General features: G+C 41.8%; 1 protein-coding gene across 4 annotated transcripts in view; it reads right to left on the bottom strand.

The window, feature by feature from the left end:
* Window positions 1–1,465: 1,465 nt before the first annotated feature.
* cadm2a (cell adhesion molecule 2a) overlaps window positions 1,466–16,367 on the bottom strand; it is a 602,573-nt gene continuing 587,671 nt past the window's right edge. For all 4 annotated transcript variants that reach the window (XM_061898582.1, XM_061898583.1, XM_061898585.1 and 1 more), the window contains 2 exons: window positions 5,562–5,684; window positions 1,466–2,593 (listed from right to left, as the gene is read on the bottom strand). In XM_061898582.1, the coding sequence (XP_061754566.1) occupies window positions 2,475–2,593; window positions 5,562–5,684 (242 nt within the window). In that variant the 3' untranslated portion in view covers window positions 1,466–2,474. The remainder of the gene's footprint in view (window positions 2,594–5,561; window positions 5,685–16,367) is intronic.

Below are 16,367 nucleotides of genomic sequence, written 5' to 3'. Positions count from 1 at the left end.
TGCAAGACATTCACTAAATGTGTGTGGAACATGTATGAGCTCCAAAAAATGCGCATTGAGTTGCTGTATGAACATGGCCACATGTGCATGGAGCACATAAAAAAACGGATGGAGTTCATACACCCGGTGGCCTGTAAGTTTCACCAAATGTGTCTTTCCCCTGTATGAACTCCACCAAATGTGCAGTGAGTTGCTATAGATCACCGTACAACCATCACTGCATGTACATGGAGCTTACTCAAGTGGATGGAGTTCATATAATTGTAGTGACCTGCAATACATTCACCAAATGCGTGTGGTACATGTATGAGCTCCACCAAATGCGCATTGAGCTCCTGTATGAACACAGCCACATGAGCATGGAGCACATACAAACGGATGGAGTTCATCCACCCGGTGACCTGTAAGTTTCACCAAATGTGTCTGTCCCCTGTATGAACTCCACCAAATGTGCAAAGAGTTGCTATAGATCACCGTACAACCATCACTGCATGTACATGGAGCTTACTCAAGTGGATGGAGTTCATACAATTGTAGTGACCTGCAATACATTCACCAAATGTGTGTGGTACATGTATGAGCTCCACCAAATGCGCAATGTGTTCCTGTATGAACACGGCCACATGTGCATGGAGTTCATACACCCGGTAACCTGTAAGAGTTTTACTAAATATGCAATATAATAATAATAATAATAATAATGGATTAGATTTATATCGCGCTTTTCTATTGTTAGATACTCAAAGCGCTCACAGAGAAGTGGTAACCCATCATTCATTCACACCTGGTGGTGGTAAGCTACATCAGTAGCCACAGCTGCCCTGGGGTAGACTGACGGAAGCGTGGCTGCCAGTTTTGCGCCTACGGCCCCTCCGACCACCACCGATCATTCATTCATCATTCATTCACCAGTTTGAGCGCACCGGGGGCAAGGGTGAAGTGTCCTGCCCAAGGACACAACGCAGCGATTTGGATGTCAATAGGTGGGAAGCGAACCTGCAACCCTCATGTTTCTGGCACAGCCGCTCTACCCACTACGCCATGCCGCCCCCAATATTACCTGTATGAACTCCAACCAAGTGCACATTGTGTTCACGGAACCTTTTATGAAGTCCACCACATGTGCGTGGGGTTTATTCAAGCATTCTGCCATGTATGAACTCCATGGAGTCAATATCGTGTAGATGTAGTAAGTAATATGCATGAGGTTCATCCAGGTGCAGGACATGCCTAAACTACCAAATACGCGTGGGATGTATACAAATAGTAAATGTGCAAGTGTTCATATACCGTATGAACTCCACCGAATGTAGCCACACGTATGACCTCCCTGCCGCCAACGTGAAGTAGTCACATGTGAACGCACGTTCTCTGCAGCATTTTGCACGGCACGTGAGCACGATGGCTTCCCAGGAGGCCGGTACTAACTATACACCCGCTCGTTTGAAGCACACATCAAAAAACATTTACAGAAAGAAAAGGCATTTATCACAAAGTCCCTGTACATGTAACTAATGCACTCTTTTTGACACGTATTTCCTAAACTTACACTTCATGGGATTTGTTTTTTTTGTTTTGTTTTTTTTTTCATTCGGAACGTGAGTGAATGTACTAACTTTAATACAATTTGTACATCAATCGGACCTGAAGCCATCGGGTGATAAACCAACTGCAGTAGAAGGACGCTGAGACAGGTATAATATACACATACAAAGATCGGAATAGTGGATTTAGAAAAACGCTTTTCTATTCGTCTCCACGGATGAAAGGTCTCGTCTAGCGTCATCGGATATATTTTTGGTGTGTATTCTCAGCTCTAGACAGAAGCGCACTACACCCCCGCCTCCGCTAACTATACACTTATCTGACCAAGCTTGCTACACGAGTGTCACACAAAGCCTTCGTCTAATCTCACACAGCTCCGCGCTTTAATTACAAGTCTATTTCAAGAAGGGGAGTGGATGGTCTAAGAAGTGGCGTGATTCAGCGTGGTGGATATGTGTAAGGCGTAAATAGCACAGATCATGGTTGCAATCCAAAAGGAAAGGAAAAAGACCACAATGCTGTGAGCTAAGCGGTGAAAGGATCGTCCGTCTACAAAAGCATTTACATTGCGAGCGACTGATTCATGAAGGCAAGTTCAATGGCGTCTGTGTTTTTAGGCACCGTGTTGATGTGATGGGACGGGTGGTGATGTGTCCGGCTGGAACCTTTCGGGTGTGTAAGCAGTCATGATGGATTTACAGAGGGGCAAAAAATAGTGTGGACTTCTGCAGCGATGCCTATAAAATGACCACAAAAAACAAACAAACAAAAAACAGCTGCCGAAAGGAAGGAAAACCAACAAAAAAAGGTGTGACACGGAGGAGGGCAAACACGGGATGATCCTCTGTGTCCGTGCGCGGCCTGGTCGCGAGTTGGAGAAGAAAAAGACACAGAGGCGACGAGATGGCAAGGGTGGCGCCCTCTACAGTCTAGATGAAGTACTCCTTTTTTTCCTCGGCGTGCGCGTGGTTCCCCTCGGCGTTGATGATGGCCGTGTCGGCGTCGGGTGCGTCGTCCGCTCCTTTGGCCTCGTTTGTCAAATACGTTCCTGCAGGGGAAAGGTTTTTTGAAAATGTGTTTGACCACTTTTGAAAAAGGACTTTAAAGGCCTACTGAAACCCACTACAACCCACCACGCAGTCTGATAGTTTATATATCAATGATGAAATATTAACATTGCAACACATGCCAATACGGCCTTTTTAGTTTACTAAATTGGGAGTTTCGTCTTGAAAACGTTGTGTAATGATGACGTGTAAGCAAGACGTCACGGGTTTTTAGGAAGTATGAGAGCTGTGCACACACACAGCTAAAAGTCGTCTGCTTTAACGGCCTAATTATACAGTTTTTTGGACATCTGTGTTGCTGAATCTTTTGCAATTAGTTCAATTAATATTGGAGAAGTCAAAGTAGAAAGATGGAGTTGGGAAGCTTTAGCCACACAAACACACGGTGATTCCTTGTTTAAAATTCCTGGAGGTGAAACTTTCCTATGGATCAGAGCGCGGTCAAGAGAACATGGATCCCTACCACATGTCAACCAGCAGAAAATTGTGGTTAAAAAGTCAGTTCTTACCGGAGAAAAGCTGAGCTTGTGCCGTCCATAGCTGCCGTCGACTCCCCTGAGACACTGCGCGTCAACACACACGTGGAGACACCCTTCCGACTATCAGGTAATTATTAAATTCACTAAAACACTAGCAACACAATAGAAAGATAAAGGGATTTCCCAGAATTAACCTACAAAATGTGTCTAAAAACATCGGAATCCGCCCCAATGCAATCGCGTTTTTTTTTTTTTGTAGTCTGTCGCTATCAATATCCTCAAACACAAATCTTTCATCCTCGCTCAAATTAATGGGGAAATTGTCGTTTTCTCGGTCCGAATAACTGTTTTTGTTGGAGGCCCCCATTAAAAACGATGTGAATATGTGAGGAGTCATCGTCTGCGACTTCCGGTAGAGGCAGGGCTTTTCTCTTAGCACCGAAAGTTGCGAACTTTATCGTGGATGTTCTCTACTAAATCCTCTCAGAAAAAATATGGCAATATCGCGAAATGATCAAGTATGACACATAGAATGGACCTGCTATCCCCGTTTAAATAAGAACATCTCATTTCAGTAGGCCTTTAAAGATAAAGTTGTCATGATCTCACATTGGGAATTCATTTTTAGTTTCCTGTGTTTTGTATTATTTTCTGTCGAGCACTCCTTATTTTGTTTACACTTCTTGTTTGCTTCCACGACTTCTCTTGTCCGAGCATTGGCTCCCTCACACGTCCCCGATGGCCAATACGCGGTCACCTGCCCCTGGTTGCTAATCAGGATGCTTTTCATGCCAGCTCTGATCCCAGGACGGTGCTGGATCAGTTTGCATTGGTTTTCTTTGCACCAAAACCTGCTGCATAGCTTTCCCTATGCTTCCTGTGCGTGGTCACTTTTGTAATTCCCCACTGCACTATTTCTGTTTACCCAAGGTAAAGGGTTTTTACTTGCACTTTGCCTGCTGTCTCAGCATCCTGGGGTCACAACCAACACATAAGTGGATTCATATGACATTTCAACAAAACATACACCTTATACATCTCTTATGTTCTTTATTTGTTAGCGGAAATATCTTAAAAAAAAATGTTACCCAAGCATGGTACAACTGATTACAAGCAATAAAAAACAAAACGATTATGTAATGCCAGTTCAACAAGCAGCAAATCATGTCTTTGTTTGGTGACCGAGAAAACACAATTACAAAAATACAAATAATTAAAAAAAAATGAAATTAAACAAAAGTGACAAAATTCCTTTACAATTAAACATGTATCCTTAGGAAAAGCAAATTACATTGTAAAACCTATTTTACACTTAGTGTCTTTTGATTTTTGTATTTACTAGTCGGGCAACTAAAATTTAACCAAGGAGTTTTATTTACTCCCCTTCCCATCCTTCCATCCATCCATCCATCCATCCATCCATTTTCTACCGCTTATTCCCTGTAGGGCCGCGGGGGGCACTGGTGCCTATTTCAGCTACAATCGGGCGGAAGGTGGGGTACACCCTGGACAAGTCGCCACTTCATTGCAGGGCCAACACATATAGACAGACAACTTTCACACTCACATTCACACACTAGGGCCAATTTAGTGTTGCCAATCAACCTATCCCCAGGTGCATGCCTTTGGAAGTGGGAGGAAGCCGGAGTACCCGGAGGGAACCCACGCAGTCACGGGGAAGACATGCAAACTCCACACAGAAAGATCCCGAGCCTGGGATTGAACCCTGACTACTCAGGACCTTCGTATTGTGAGGCAGACACACTAACCCTTCTGTCATAAAAAAATTAAAAAGTATGTGTGTGTGTGTGTGTATAAATTGGCCATGCAATAATTAACCAGCATATTTAATACAATTATTAGGAGTATATCGCACATTTAATTATTAGCTAGTGTAATAAAATATTTCCCATTTAAATATTTAGTCATTTAAGTTAGCAAATGAATGCGCTATTCATCTAATTTCAGTCCAATTAATGGCTTAATATTGATTTTATTTTTTTATTACAATTATCGGTGATGAGCGATTTATTTAATTTAAATGGCTTAATATTCATTTATTCTATATTATTTATCTATTACAATTAAAAATTGCGCGAGCCGTGTATCTAATTTAAATCCATTTGATTGGCGTTATATTTATTGAATTTTTGCACCAACAAGTCAGTATTTCAAAATATATAACACAAAATTCTACACCCAATCCGAAAACCTGGTTGTTGAATCTTGTCAATGCACTTTGAGCAAAGGAATTTCAACAGCCAGTTCTCACTGGCCTTCAGGGATTCACTACAGCATAGTTCTTTCCTTTCTTTTTGTCCTTCACAGCAGATACTGCATATCTTTCTGCTGCCACCTGGGGACAAGGGGAGCACTGGGAATGTCTAATGGGACAAGCAAGCGGATGTGATCCGAGAAGGTCAGTGAGCCTTGAGAGACAGTAGGCGGCTGGTCCGCCGTGGGCTTTTACCTTTATGCCTGGCCAGGTATCTTCCCAGCACAATGATTAAACACAAGGTGACGAACACCACCACTGCCACCACTCCTCCGATCAAGGCGTGGTCCGTGCCGTGATGGCCCAAAGCGTTGGGATCTGTGGAGACGGAAGAGGAGGTTCTAATCAGCAAAACGAGGTAAAAGACACATATACAGTCCGGAGAAAAAGGGGAGTTATTTAGTTCGGGAAGCCTTTCTCTCATGGTACCATGGGACAGTGGTTCTCAAATGGGGGTACGCGTACCCCTGGGCGTACTTGAAGGTATGCCAAGGGGTACGTGAGATTTTTTACAAATATTCTAAAAATGCAACAATTCCAAAATCCTTTATAAACATATTTATTGAAAAATACTTCAACAAAATATGAATGTAAGTTCATAAACTGTGAAAAGAAATGCAACAATGCAATATTCAGTGTTGATGTTGTAAGCATTTCACCAATCTCGCGCACTTTGCAAATTATACGTCATTTCCATTGTTCGCAAGCAATTTGCATATCGCCAGACAAGATTTAAGATGCGGTTTTGTTTGAAAATGGCGCGACCGTGCAAATGGGTGGTTTGAGGACGGTTAGGGTTAGGGTTAGAGTTAGGGTTAGTAGCCAGAACTTCCAACACAATCAATATATAGCTGGAAGCAATTTCCAAAATTGCCAAAAAGTGCCTTATACAAATTGTGCATTATACAAATTTGCAAAATGCGATTGCGCATTTTGCAAATTGCGCCCATTGATTTACAAAATGAGCACCACACATTATTCAAATATATAGCTGGAAGCAATTTGCAAAAAGATTGCGCATTATACAAATTTGCAGAATGCGGTTGCGCATTTTGCAAATTGCTCCCATTGGTATTGTGCTTACAACATCGACAGCTAGATTTTTTTTGGGGACATGTTCCATAAATATTGATGTTAAAGATTTCTTTTTTTGTGAAGAAATGTTAAGAATTAAGTGCATGAATCCAGATGGATCGCTATTACAATCCCCAAAGAGGGCACTTTAAGTTGATGATTAATTCTATGTCTAGAAATCTTTATTTATAATTGAATAACTTGTTTATTTTTCAATAAGTCTTTAGTAATTTTTATATCTTTTTTTCCAAATAGTTAAAGAAAGACCACTAAAAATGAGCAAGATTTTTGCGCCGTTATACAATTTAATAAATCAGAAACAGATGACATAGTGCTGTATTTTACTTCTTTATCTGTTTTTTCAACCGAAAATGCTTTGCTCTGATTTGGGGTACTTGAATAAAAAAAATGTTCACAGGGGGTACATCACTGAAAAAAGGCTGAGAACCACTGCCATGGGAGATGCAAAGCACGCGAGGTGAATAAATGATCACTCATAAAATAAGGAGGACAATTACTGTATATAGTCCCTGCTTCTTGATGAGGGCCTTAGAAAATTTGAAGTGTTAATGATCTTTGTGCAATAACCCATTTAAGTGGGGGTGTCATTGTAGCTCACGGGCCAGATGGAGGAGAATGGACTGGTAAAATCTTGGCATGATAATTTAAAAATAAAGACAACTTCAGATTTTTTTTTTTTTTTGGTGTAAAAACATAACAAACACCCTATCATGTTGCGTTTTTTTTTTTTGGTTTAAAAACAAAACAAGCATCCTTTCATGTTGCGGTTAAAAGTATTGTATTGTTATACTTTCTGAAAAAATGATGTAATGTTCACCATAATTAATGGAATTGAGCGTGGCAGAGTTTTAATATGCTCCCAATGGTTTTATTTTTTGATCTATCAGAAAAAAGAAATGAGTAAGGATATGAATAAATTACATAATTGCATTATTGTAATTTACTAATTGTCCACAACTGATTTACTGTACATATGTAGCATCATCAACAAAACTTGTGAATTTGGACTCATTTCATTAATCACACATGAAGTTAGAAGGGCAAAATAATGTGCGCCTAGAAAGTGGCCTAGCGGTCTGAGTGTCCGCCTTGAGATCAGTAGGTCGTGAATTTAAACCCCGGCCGAGTCATACCAAAGACTATAAAAATGGGACCCATTACCTCCCTGCTTGGCACTCAGCATCAAGGGTTGGATTTGGGGGTTAAATCCCCAAAATGATTACCTGACGTGGCCACCGCTGCTGCTCAATGCTCCCCTCACCTCCCAGCGGGTGAGGATGATGGGTCAAATGCAGAGGACAATCTCACCACACCTTGTGTGTGTATGTGTGTGTGTGTGTGACGCGTCTACTGCAGTAGAAGTAGAGAGATGTCTGTAGATAGTGCATGTTGCTTTCTGCTTGCTACTCTCTGCTTACAGCTACCGCCGCCAGCTAGCCCCCCTCGGGGGTGAAAAGATGAGCCAAGTGCGTAAGTCTCCTCCTGTTGGTACCAAGCCTCTCCACCACCAAGACTCCTTCAGTGCCTCCTGGTGGCCACACATGGATAAGGGTCTTTGCAGACCCCGAATTAAACTGAAGGGGATCTCGGAGCAGCAGTGGGCCCCAGAGACGTGGCGTATAGGCCCACCATTGTGTGGAACACACCCTGACGCCCGTCAACCCTGCCCCAACTATGGGTAAATAGCCCCATTGCCTTGTGGGTCAGCTTATTTAGGCAAAGGCTAAGCGAGCACACCCTAACAGAAAACCAATGTGCTGGTGGTGCGCAATGGGCGGGCCTTGAAAGATTAAGGACCCGGCAACCTCATGCAGTCATGGTGGGGGACTGGTTGTCATGGGCTCACCCATGCCACCAGGTCTCATCAATCAATCAATCAATGTTTATTTATATAGCCCTAAATCACAAATGTCTCAAAGGACTGTACAAACCACTACGACTACGACATCCTCGGAAGAACCCACATAAGGGCAAGGAAAACTCACACCCAGTGGGCAGGGAGAATTCACACCCAGTGGGACGCCAGTGACAATGATGACTATGAGAACCTTGGAGAGGACCCCCCCTAGGGGACCGAAAGCAATGAATGTTGAGCGGGTCTAACATGATACTGTGAAAGTTCAATCCATAGTGGCTCCAACACAGCCGCGAGAGTTCAGTTCAAAGCGGATCCAAGACAGCAGCGAGAGTCCCGTACTCAGGAAACCATCCCAAGCGGAGTCGGATCAGCAGCGTCGAGATGTCCCCAACCGATACACAGGCGAGCGGTCCATCCTGGGTTCCGACAAGCGGTCCATCCTGGGTCCCGACTTTGAACAGCCAGTACTTCATCCATGGCCATCAGACCGAACCCCCTCCACAAGGGAGGGGGTGGGCAGAGGAGAAAACGAAAAGAAGCGGCAGATCAACAGGTCTAAAAAGGAGGTATATTTAAAGGCTAGAGTATACAAATGAGTTTTAAGGTGAGACTTAAATGCTTCTACTGAGGTAGCATCTCGAACTGTTACTGGGAGGGCATTCATTGAGGTGAAGATAGTGCTATTTGAGAAAGCGCACCTCCTTTGGCACTTAAATATCTCCTTGCGCAGGTACATTTTGCTTGCTTTATGTCGTCATCGGACTCGATGGACAACCATAAGCTAAGCAAAGCGTGTGTGTATGTGACAATCATTGGTATTTTAACTTTTTACTTTAAAGCGTGTCCCCAGTTTTAAGTACAACACAAATATACATGTTATCAAAAGCATTTTATTTGGGTATAAATGACACAGGTTACATTACCAACATATTTGACAATCAAGGCCTGAAAGTAAAAATTCAAATTTGTTATACTGTCAGGAGATACAAACACCGCATTTCCTTGAATTTCCACAGTACATATAGTATGCGCCTGCCTTAAATTACTGCCGGGTCAAACTCGCTTCCCACAATAATTAGCGCATGCTTAGTATTACCACCTGGTCAATCTCGTGACGTCACGAGTGACACTTAACCTGTCATCATTTTCAAAATGGAGAACGCTGATTTCAATACCGGTAATTTGAAATCGCATAAAGGGAAGAAGATTAAGAACTATTCAGTAGGATTTAAGGTCTAAGCTTACATCACACTCAAGTTTTTACTGCATACCTTTGGTAAGTGCCGGAGTGAGAAGAGGTTTTAAAATAATTAGTGCATGCTTACTTTTATCGCATGCCTTTGGTAAGCGCAGGAGTGAGAAGAGGTTTTAAAATAGTTAGCGCCCCGGCGGCAATTCAAGGAAATACGGTAATTGATATTGCTACATTTAGTGGGCACATTTAGAACAGAAGTTTCTTTCATTAAAATTACATTTTGTTTTTATACTTGGCAAAGTCATTTTGCAGGCCCTATAAAATCGGTTCGCGGGACGTACCTTTGATACCCCTGTCCCAAAGCAAAGATAGTGTTGATTTTCTGCAATTCATGTCTCTGCTCTTGTGTGACCTCATGCACATGAGAATTTCTGCTTAATTCAGGGCTGAACTGTGTGGCCTTTGTTAAATTGAGACTTCGAGAGAAACATAAAATATGCTCTTCTCAAAATACATATTGGGCATGTTTAGTGACATAAGCCGACTTTGATTCAAAGCAGTAAGCGTCTTGGAACAATTTCCCTTGTGGGATCAATAGAGTTTGTCTAAGTCTGGCTTCACCATACACGTACGTCAAAGTAAAGGTAAAGTAGCGGTTCACTTATTTTGTGGGAATGTTCAAATGTTCTGTGAAATATTTAATGGTCTGGAACAGTCTGACTATTCTTCTTTCTTGTGTCTTTCAAAACTAAATGTATCCAAGTTTCTGATTAGGATGTATAGCAGGGGTAGGGAACCTATGGCTCTAGAGCCAGATGTGGCTCTTTTGATGACTGCACCTGGCTCTCAGATAAATCTTAACTGACATTGCTTAACACGATAAGTAATGAATAATTCCACTGGAATTATTCATTACTTATCGTGTCAAAAATAACGTTCAAAATACAAAACATTCTCATGCATTTTCATCCATCCATCCGGTTTCTACCGCACCTGTTCAAGAAGCCGGATTAATGGTAAGAAGTATTTTATTTATTTTTGGTTAGCCTCAGAATAACAACGTTACTAAAAAGAATAAGAGACTTATTATACTCAAAAATGTTGGTCTTTCTTAAAAATGCGCGCATATAGTTGTATTCACTGTTAAAAAAAATAAATATATGGCTCTCACGGAAATACTTTTAAAAATATTTGGCTTGTATGGCTCTCTCGGCTAAAAAGGTTCCCGACCCCTGATCTATAGAGCAGTGGTCCCCAACCACCGGGCCGTGGCCCGATTGGTAACGGGCCGTGGCCCGATTGGTACCGGGCCGTGGCCCGATTGGTACCGGGCCGCAGAATAATTTTTTATTCATTTTTATAAAAAAAAAATAAAAATAAAAAAATATATATATTTTTTTAGTTTTTTTATTTAATCAACATAAAAAACACAATACACACTTACAATTAGTGCACCAACCACAAAAACCTCCCTTATTCATGACAAAAACGTCCCTTTTTCATGACAAAGAAAAAAAAAAAAAAACACACCCGGGCCGCGGGACAAATTATTAAGCGTTGACCGGTCCGCGGATACAAAAAGGTTGGGAACCACTGCTAAAGAGTATATATTTTTTGCCAATCCGTCTAAAATAATCTAAAAATATATATATACATGTTATGGGTTTAGATATTTATACATGGAAACCATCAGGTGGCACCAAACAACTTCAACTTAAGCTATGTGTATTATTACAGTGGGAGCTCGATTTACGAACTCCTCGTTGTACGAACTTTTCAATTTGCCATCTGCAGACCAGAAAAAAAAATATGCTTTTGTCGTACGAACATGTCTCAGTGTACAAACGTTTCATACTCCAATTGTGTGCCTCGCAGCACATCTATTGTGGGCGGGCTGATCGATCTCCGTGTCAATTCAGTCAGATAGCTACTGTGCTCAGTGCTACTCTGCATACTCGTTGAGTGTTTTAGTCTTTTTATATTCAACATTTTCCTATTATTGCTAGTTCAAAATGAGTCCGAAGAAAGCAACGGACAAGCAATGTGGGGTTAGAAACATTCAGTTTGTTTTTGTTGCTATTGTTGTGTTTGCTGTTGTTGTTTTTGTCTCTGTGTCTAATCCCCCTCTTATCCCCACAATTTCCCCCTCTGTCTTCCTTTTTTTGTCTTTCTATCCCCTCCTGCTCCAGCCCGGTTGCAGCAAATGATAATATGAATACATTTAATAAAGTCAAATTCAAATAAGGCTACAAGAGAAGTGTCCTACACTTCTCTTTTATAAAGTAAATCTGACCAGCCGATATGGGCATCTACATCAACTCTCCTGTTGAAAGGCAAAACCCAGTAACTCATTTTTGGTCAAAACTGAGCTGATAATTTTGGAGTTCCTAGGTGATATGCTTTACATTAGTGTATGCGATATTGTAATTTGTTCCGTAAGTAAGCTGTTACGCGCATGGCAGGACCTAGCAACTACCACATAACCGTGTAGATACAACAGAAAAACCTAGTATCTCAAGGGACCAAGCAGAGCTTCTTCGTCAGTCGCCTTATTGTCTTTAATGCGACATTTGCACAAATGGGGGCCGACGGTCAACCTGATTATGTTATATTATGGCACGAGGGGATATTTGGAAGATTGGCCCAGGACGTTGCAAGCACCTTCATTAAATGTATTGTTCTTGATTCTTTCCCTTGCATACTCTTTTGGGTAGATAACTGTGGAGGTCAAAATAAAAACTGGACGCTGTACACGGCTCATGAAAAAAGTACAAACGCAGAATGGGGCCCACCCGAGATTGTGATAAAATATCTGGAGAAAGGGCACACGTTCATGAGAGCAGATTCAATCCATGGCTCAATCGGCAAGAAAATGAAAGCTCAAGAAAACATCTATACGTTTGATGACTTTGTAGATCTTTGTAAGACAGCATCAAGATAGATTGGTTTTCCTTTGTTTTCTCAAAATCAGCTAGAAGTGAGTTACTAGGTTTTGCCTTTGGAAGGGAGTTCTCACCCATGCAAAAAAAAAAAAAGAAACATTCAGGAAGTATCCACAGCGTCGATGATACCGCCCTGTCATACCAAGAAGATAAATCAATAAGTTAAGCAAATTTTTTTCTATTTTATTCCTAATCATTGTAGGGACCTGGTTGTTAAAAGTTAAGGTTTATGATTTCAAACTGAGTGCAGCACAGGAATAGTGACAGTGTGTGTGTGTGTGTGTGTGTCAGAAGGGTGGCTGAATTGGAGGACCGTTAAGCTTGTTGTTGTTTTGACTTTTGTTAAATTTGTTAAATAGAAAGTTGTTCCATAACCCCCTTGTTATGTTAGTTTGATATAAGTACAGTATATTGCTTTGTATTGTCTACAAACGTGAACCCATTATTCACGTTTACATTCTTTCTTATGGAGAAATGTGTTTCAACTTATGTACTTTTCAACATACAAACTGTTCAAGGACCAATTAATTTCATAACTTGAGGTTCTGCTGCATATGATTTCAGGGTCGTCTTATACTTGGGTTTATATGGTTCGTTACATTATAGTGTGCCACCTGTTGGTTTGGCAGCCTGCAATTGACATTGTTCATTACATTTTAATGGTTTCACGAGAGTTGTTTTGACAGTGTAGGGAGGATGAAATGATGTTATTAAAAAATACCCATACACAATTTAATCATACATGCCCGCCGCTTCTCTCTTCCTATTTTTCCTCCCGTGTGGCCAAATTGAACAGCTGGCATGCATGCGCTCCATAAGCCTCCATGGTGTGAGTGACCAGGCCTTCACACTCCACTGCCTCCCAGCGGACAAACAAACGCCTGCCGCAATGACACACACACACACACACACGCGCACACATTCACTGGCGCTTAGCAGGGTTTCACGGTGCCGCTGTTCTGCATGGTCAGTGGAGCAAGGAGAGAAGCGATGTTCCCCCCCATTGTGGCGTCTCTGTTCCTCATTGTGTCACCACCAGGGGCGTCGCCAGACAGATTTCACTGGGGCACGTGCCCCACTGTTGATCTGCATTGCCCCAGTAAAAAATTCACCAATAAAATAAACCGCTTCAGAGTTTTAAGTCTACATAACATAGACAACAGCGCACATACTACTTAGTATGGTAATTGATTGCTACTATATTCACTCCACGTAACAATGAGCACATGGCTAATTAATATGGTAATTTATTCACGTGTGGATCGAGACTTCAGTTGAGAGAGAGAGAGAGAGAGAGAGAGAGAGAGAGAGCAGAGAGAGAGAGAGAGAGAGTGGGGGGGGGATGAGAATCACTGCGTGAGGTAGGTAACATTAGCCAACAACAATTTGTTTATTACATTATTTTGATTTTGATTTGACTCAAACTGTAACTCCTAGATGGATATCAGAAAGTTATTCGCCCGCAGCAGAAAAGAAGCAGCAAGGAATGAGAGATGTAAGTGAAGTCCTAGCTAGCTAGGCAACATCATTGTCTTAAGTTGATGCTAAGTTAGCTAACGTTATTCCTTGTATCAAGACAAACATATTCATTTGCTGTACGAGCTGTCGGGGGAATTTCCAATGAACATGAAACATTGTCTGCTGGTTCTGCATCAATGATGATTTGGAACAAGCATGCGTGAGTTGAGTGCTTCTCAAATGGTTTATCTTCAGGAAGAAAAACATTTTTCCATATCATCAATTCGTGAGCCAAATTCTTAAATCATTCAAGTTTATTTCACAGAAAAATAGCACAGTAGACTTGCCTTGTTAATCGGTGTGATTTTGACTAAAATAATCCTGTTTTGTCACCAGAAAAATGGCTACAGCTAAAGCATCTGGTTTTGTTTCCAGAAAAAAATAGTAACATTTCTGTATTTGTTTTCAGAAAGATGGCTGAAAATATCTGGTTTTGTTGCCCCATTTAGATTTAAAAAAAAAAATATTTCCATGTCTGTCCTGAGTCCTCCTCCAACTTGTTAGTCGGTTTGCCTTTTGCAAAAATACTCACAAATAGTCACTAGAAAAATGGCTAAAAATATCTGGTTTTGTTGCCACAATTAGATTTTTTTATCCCTAAACTTTTTTTTTTCCACGCACACATCTGACTGCGACTCACTGAAAATGACACACATTCCACTTTTATGTCACGACCCAGCAGTTGGGAACCACTGGTCAACTGTATAACAGTTACTGTAATATTTCCATGTCTGTCCAGAGTGATTGACCACTTTGCAAAAATGAAAACGAGACGTTACAGTTTACTTCTCAGAAAATGATTCCCTGAACAGACACACAACAGTTGTTCATTTATTCTACTACTGTGGCTTTATTGTTTTGTGTATATTTTAAAGTTTTGTGTATCTGAAATAGGATTAGCCACATTGCCATGAATAGAAATTAAATAATATAAAATAACCCAGAGATGTAGGGGTGCTTTATTTCTTGTTTTACTTTTGTAGATGTTAAATTTGCAGATGATTACTGCAATATATATTTCAAAAAGATTCATTGCTCTTCCTTTTTGCTTTTACCAGTAGCAGTTTAGAAGTCTGGAGTAAAAAAGTGCACAAGTAGGTCAAATGCATTAGTTAATTTCAGGTGGTTAATCAAAGATCCATAAAACATAGTCTGATATGACTTCATAGTTTAAAGCACTATTTATGTATTTTTTATGATAAATAAGTGCTAAAAATGTTTTTTCTTGCGCGCTTTGCACGCTCACATGAATTATTTGTGCCCCAGTATTAGGTCTAGTGACGCCCCTGGTCACCACTCCAGACACATTTAGTCCCACCCCTCGATGCTTAGAAGTAGGAATATTGCACACAAAACACTTGCTTGAGGATACAACAATTGTCCATATTTGGTTCATAACAGTGGTTCTCAAAGGTTCCCCCCCCCCCACCCCCCAAGTACCACCTTAGAAAACAGTTGGCTCTCTAAGTACAAGGACCAACAGTAAAATACAGTCGTGCAGTGGTCCAAAGTTTTCATTAAAAACAAGGCAGAGGTTGTATTTTAACATTTGAACAGTAACACCATGTTTGAATATTTTTTAGGGACGGCGTGGCACAGTGGGAGAGTGGCCGTGCGCAACCCGAGGGTCCCTAGTTCAATCCCCTCCTAGTACCAACCTCGTCACGTCCGTTGTGTCCTGAGCAAGACACTTCACCCTTGCTCCTGATGGGTGCTGGTTAGCGCCTTGCATGGCAGCTCCCTCCATCAGTGTGTGAATGTGTGTGTGAATGGGTGAATGTGGAAGTAGTGTCAAAGCGCTTTGAGTACCTTGAAGGTAGAAAAGCGGTAAACAAGTACAACCCATTTAATATTTACTTGATTCTTTGGCGTACCGCTAGTTGGAGCCTACCGTATCACTATCCATCCATCCATCCATCTTGTTCCGCTTATTCGTGGTCGGGTCACGGGGACAGCAGCCTAAGCAGGGAAGCCCAGACTTCCCTCTCCCCAGCCACTTCGTCTAGCTCATCCCGGGGGATCCCGAGGCGTTCCCAGGCCGGCCGGGAGACTTAGTCTTCCCAACGTGTCCTGGGTCTTCCCCGTGGCCTCCTACCTGTTGGACGTGCCCTAAACACCTCCCTAGGGAGGCGTTCGGGTGGCATCCTGACCAGATGCCCGAACCACCTCATCTGGCTCCTCTCGATGTGGAGGAGCAGCGGCTTTACTTTGAGTTCCTCTCGGATGACAGAGCTTCTCACCCTATCCCGGCGGAGGAAACTCATTTCGGCCGCTTGTACCCGTGATCTTATCCTTTCGGTCATGACCATAGGTGAGGAGGGAAACGTAGATCGACCGGTAAATTGAGAGCTTTGCCTTCCGGCTCAGCTCCTTCTTCACCACAACGTGGCCGT

This window comes from Nerophis ophidion, linkage group LG04, assembly GCF_033978795.1.
Source record: "Nerophis ophidion isolate RoL-2023_Sa linkage group LG04, RoL_Noph_v1.0, whole genome shotgun sequence".
Classification (NCBI taxonomy): Eukaryota; Metazoa; Chordata; class Actinopteri; order Syngnathiformes; family Syngnathidae; genus Nerophis; species Nerophis ophidion.
Note: the sequence above shows the minus strand (reverse complement) of the source record. Positions and strands in the feature narration are given on the sequence as shown.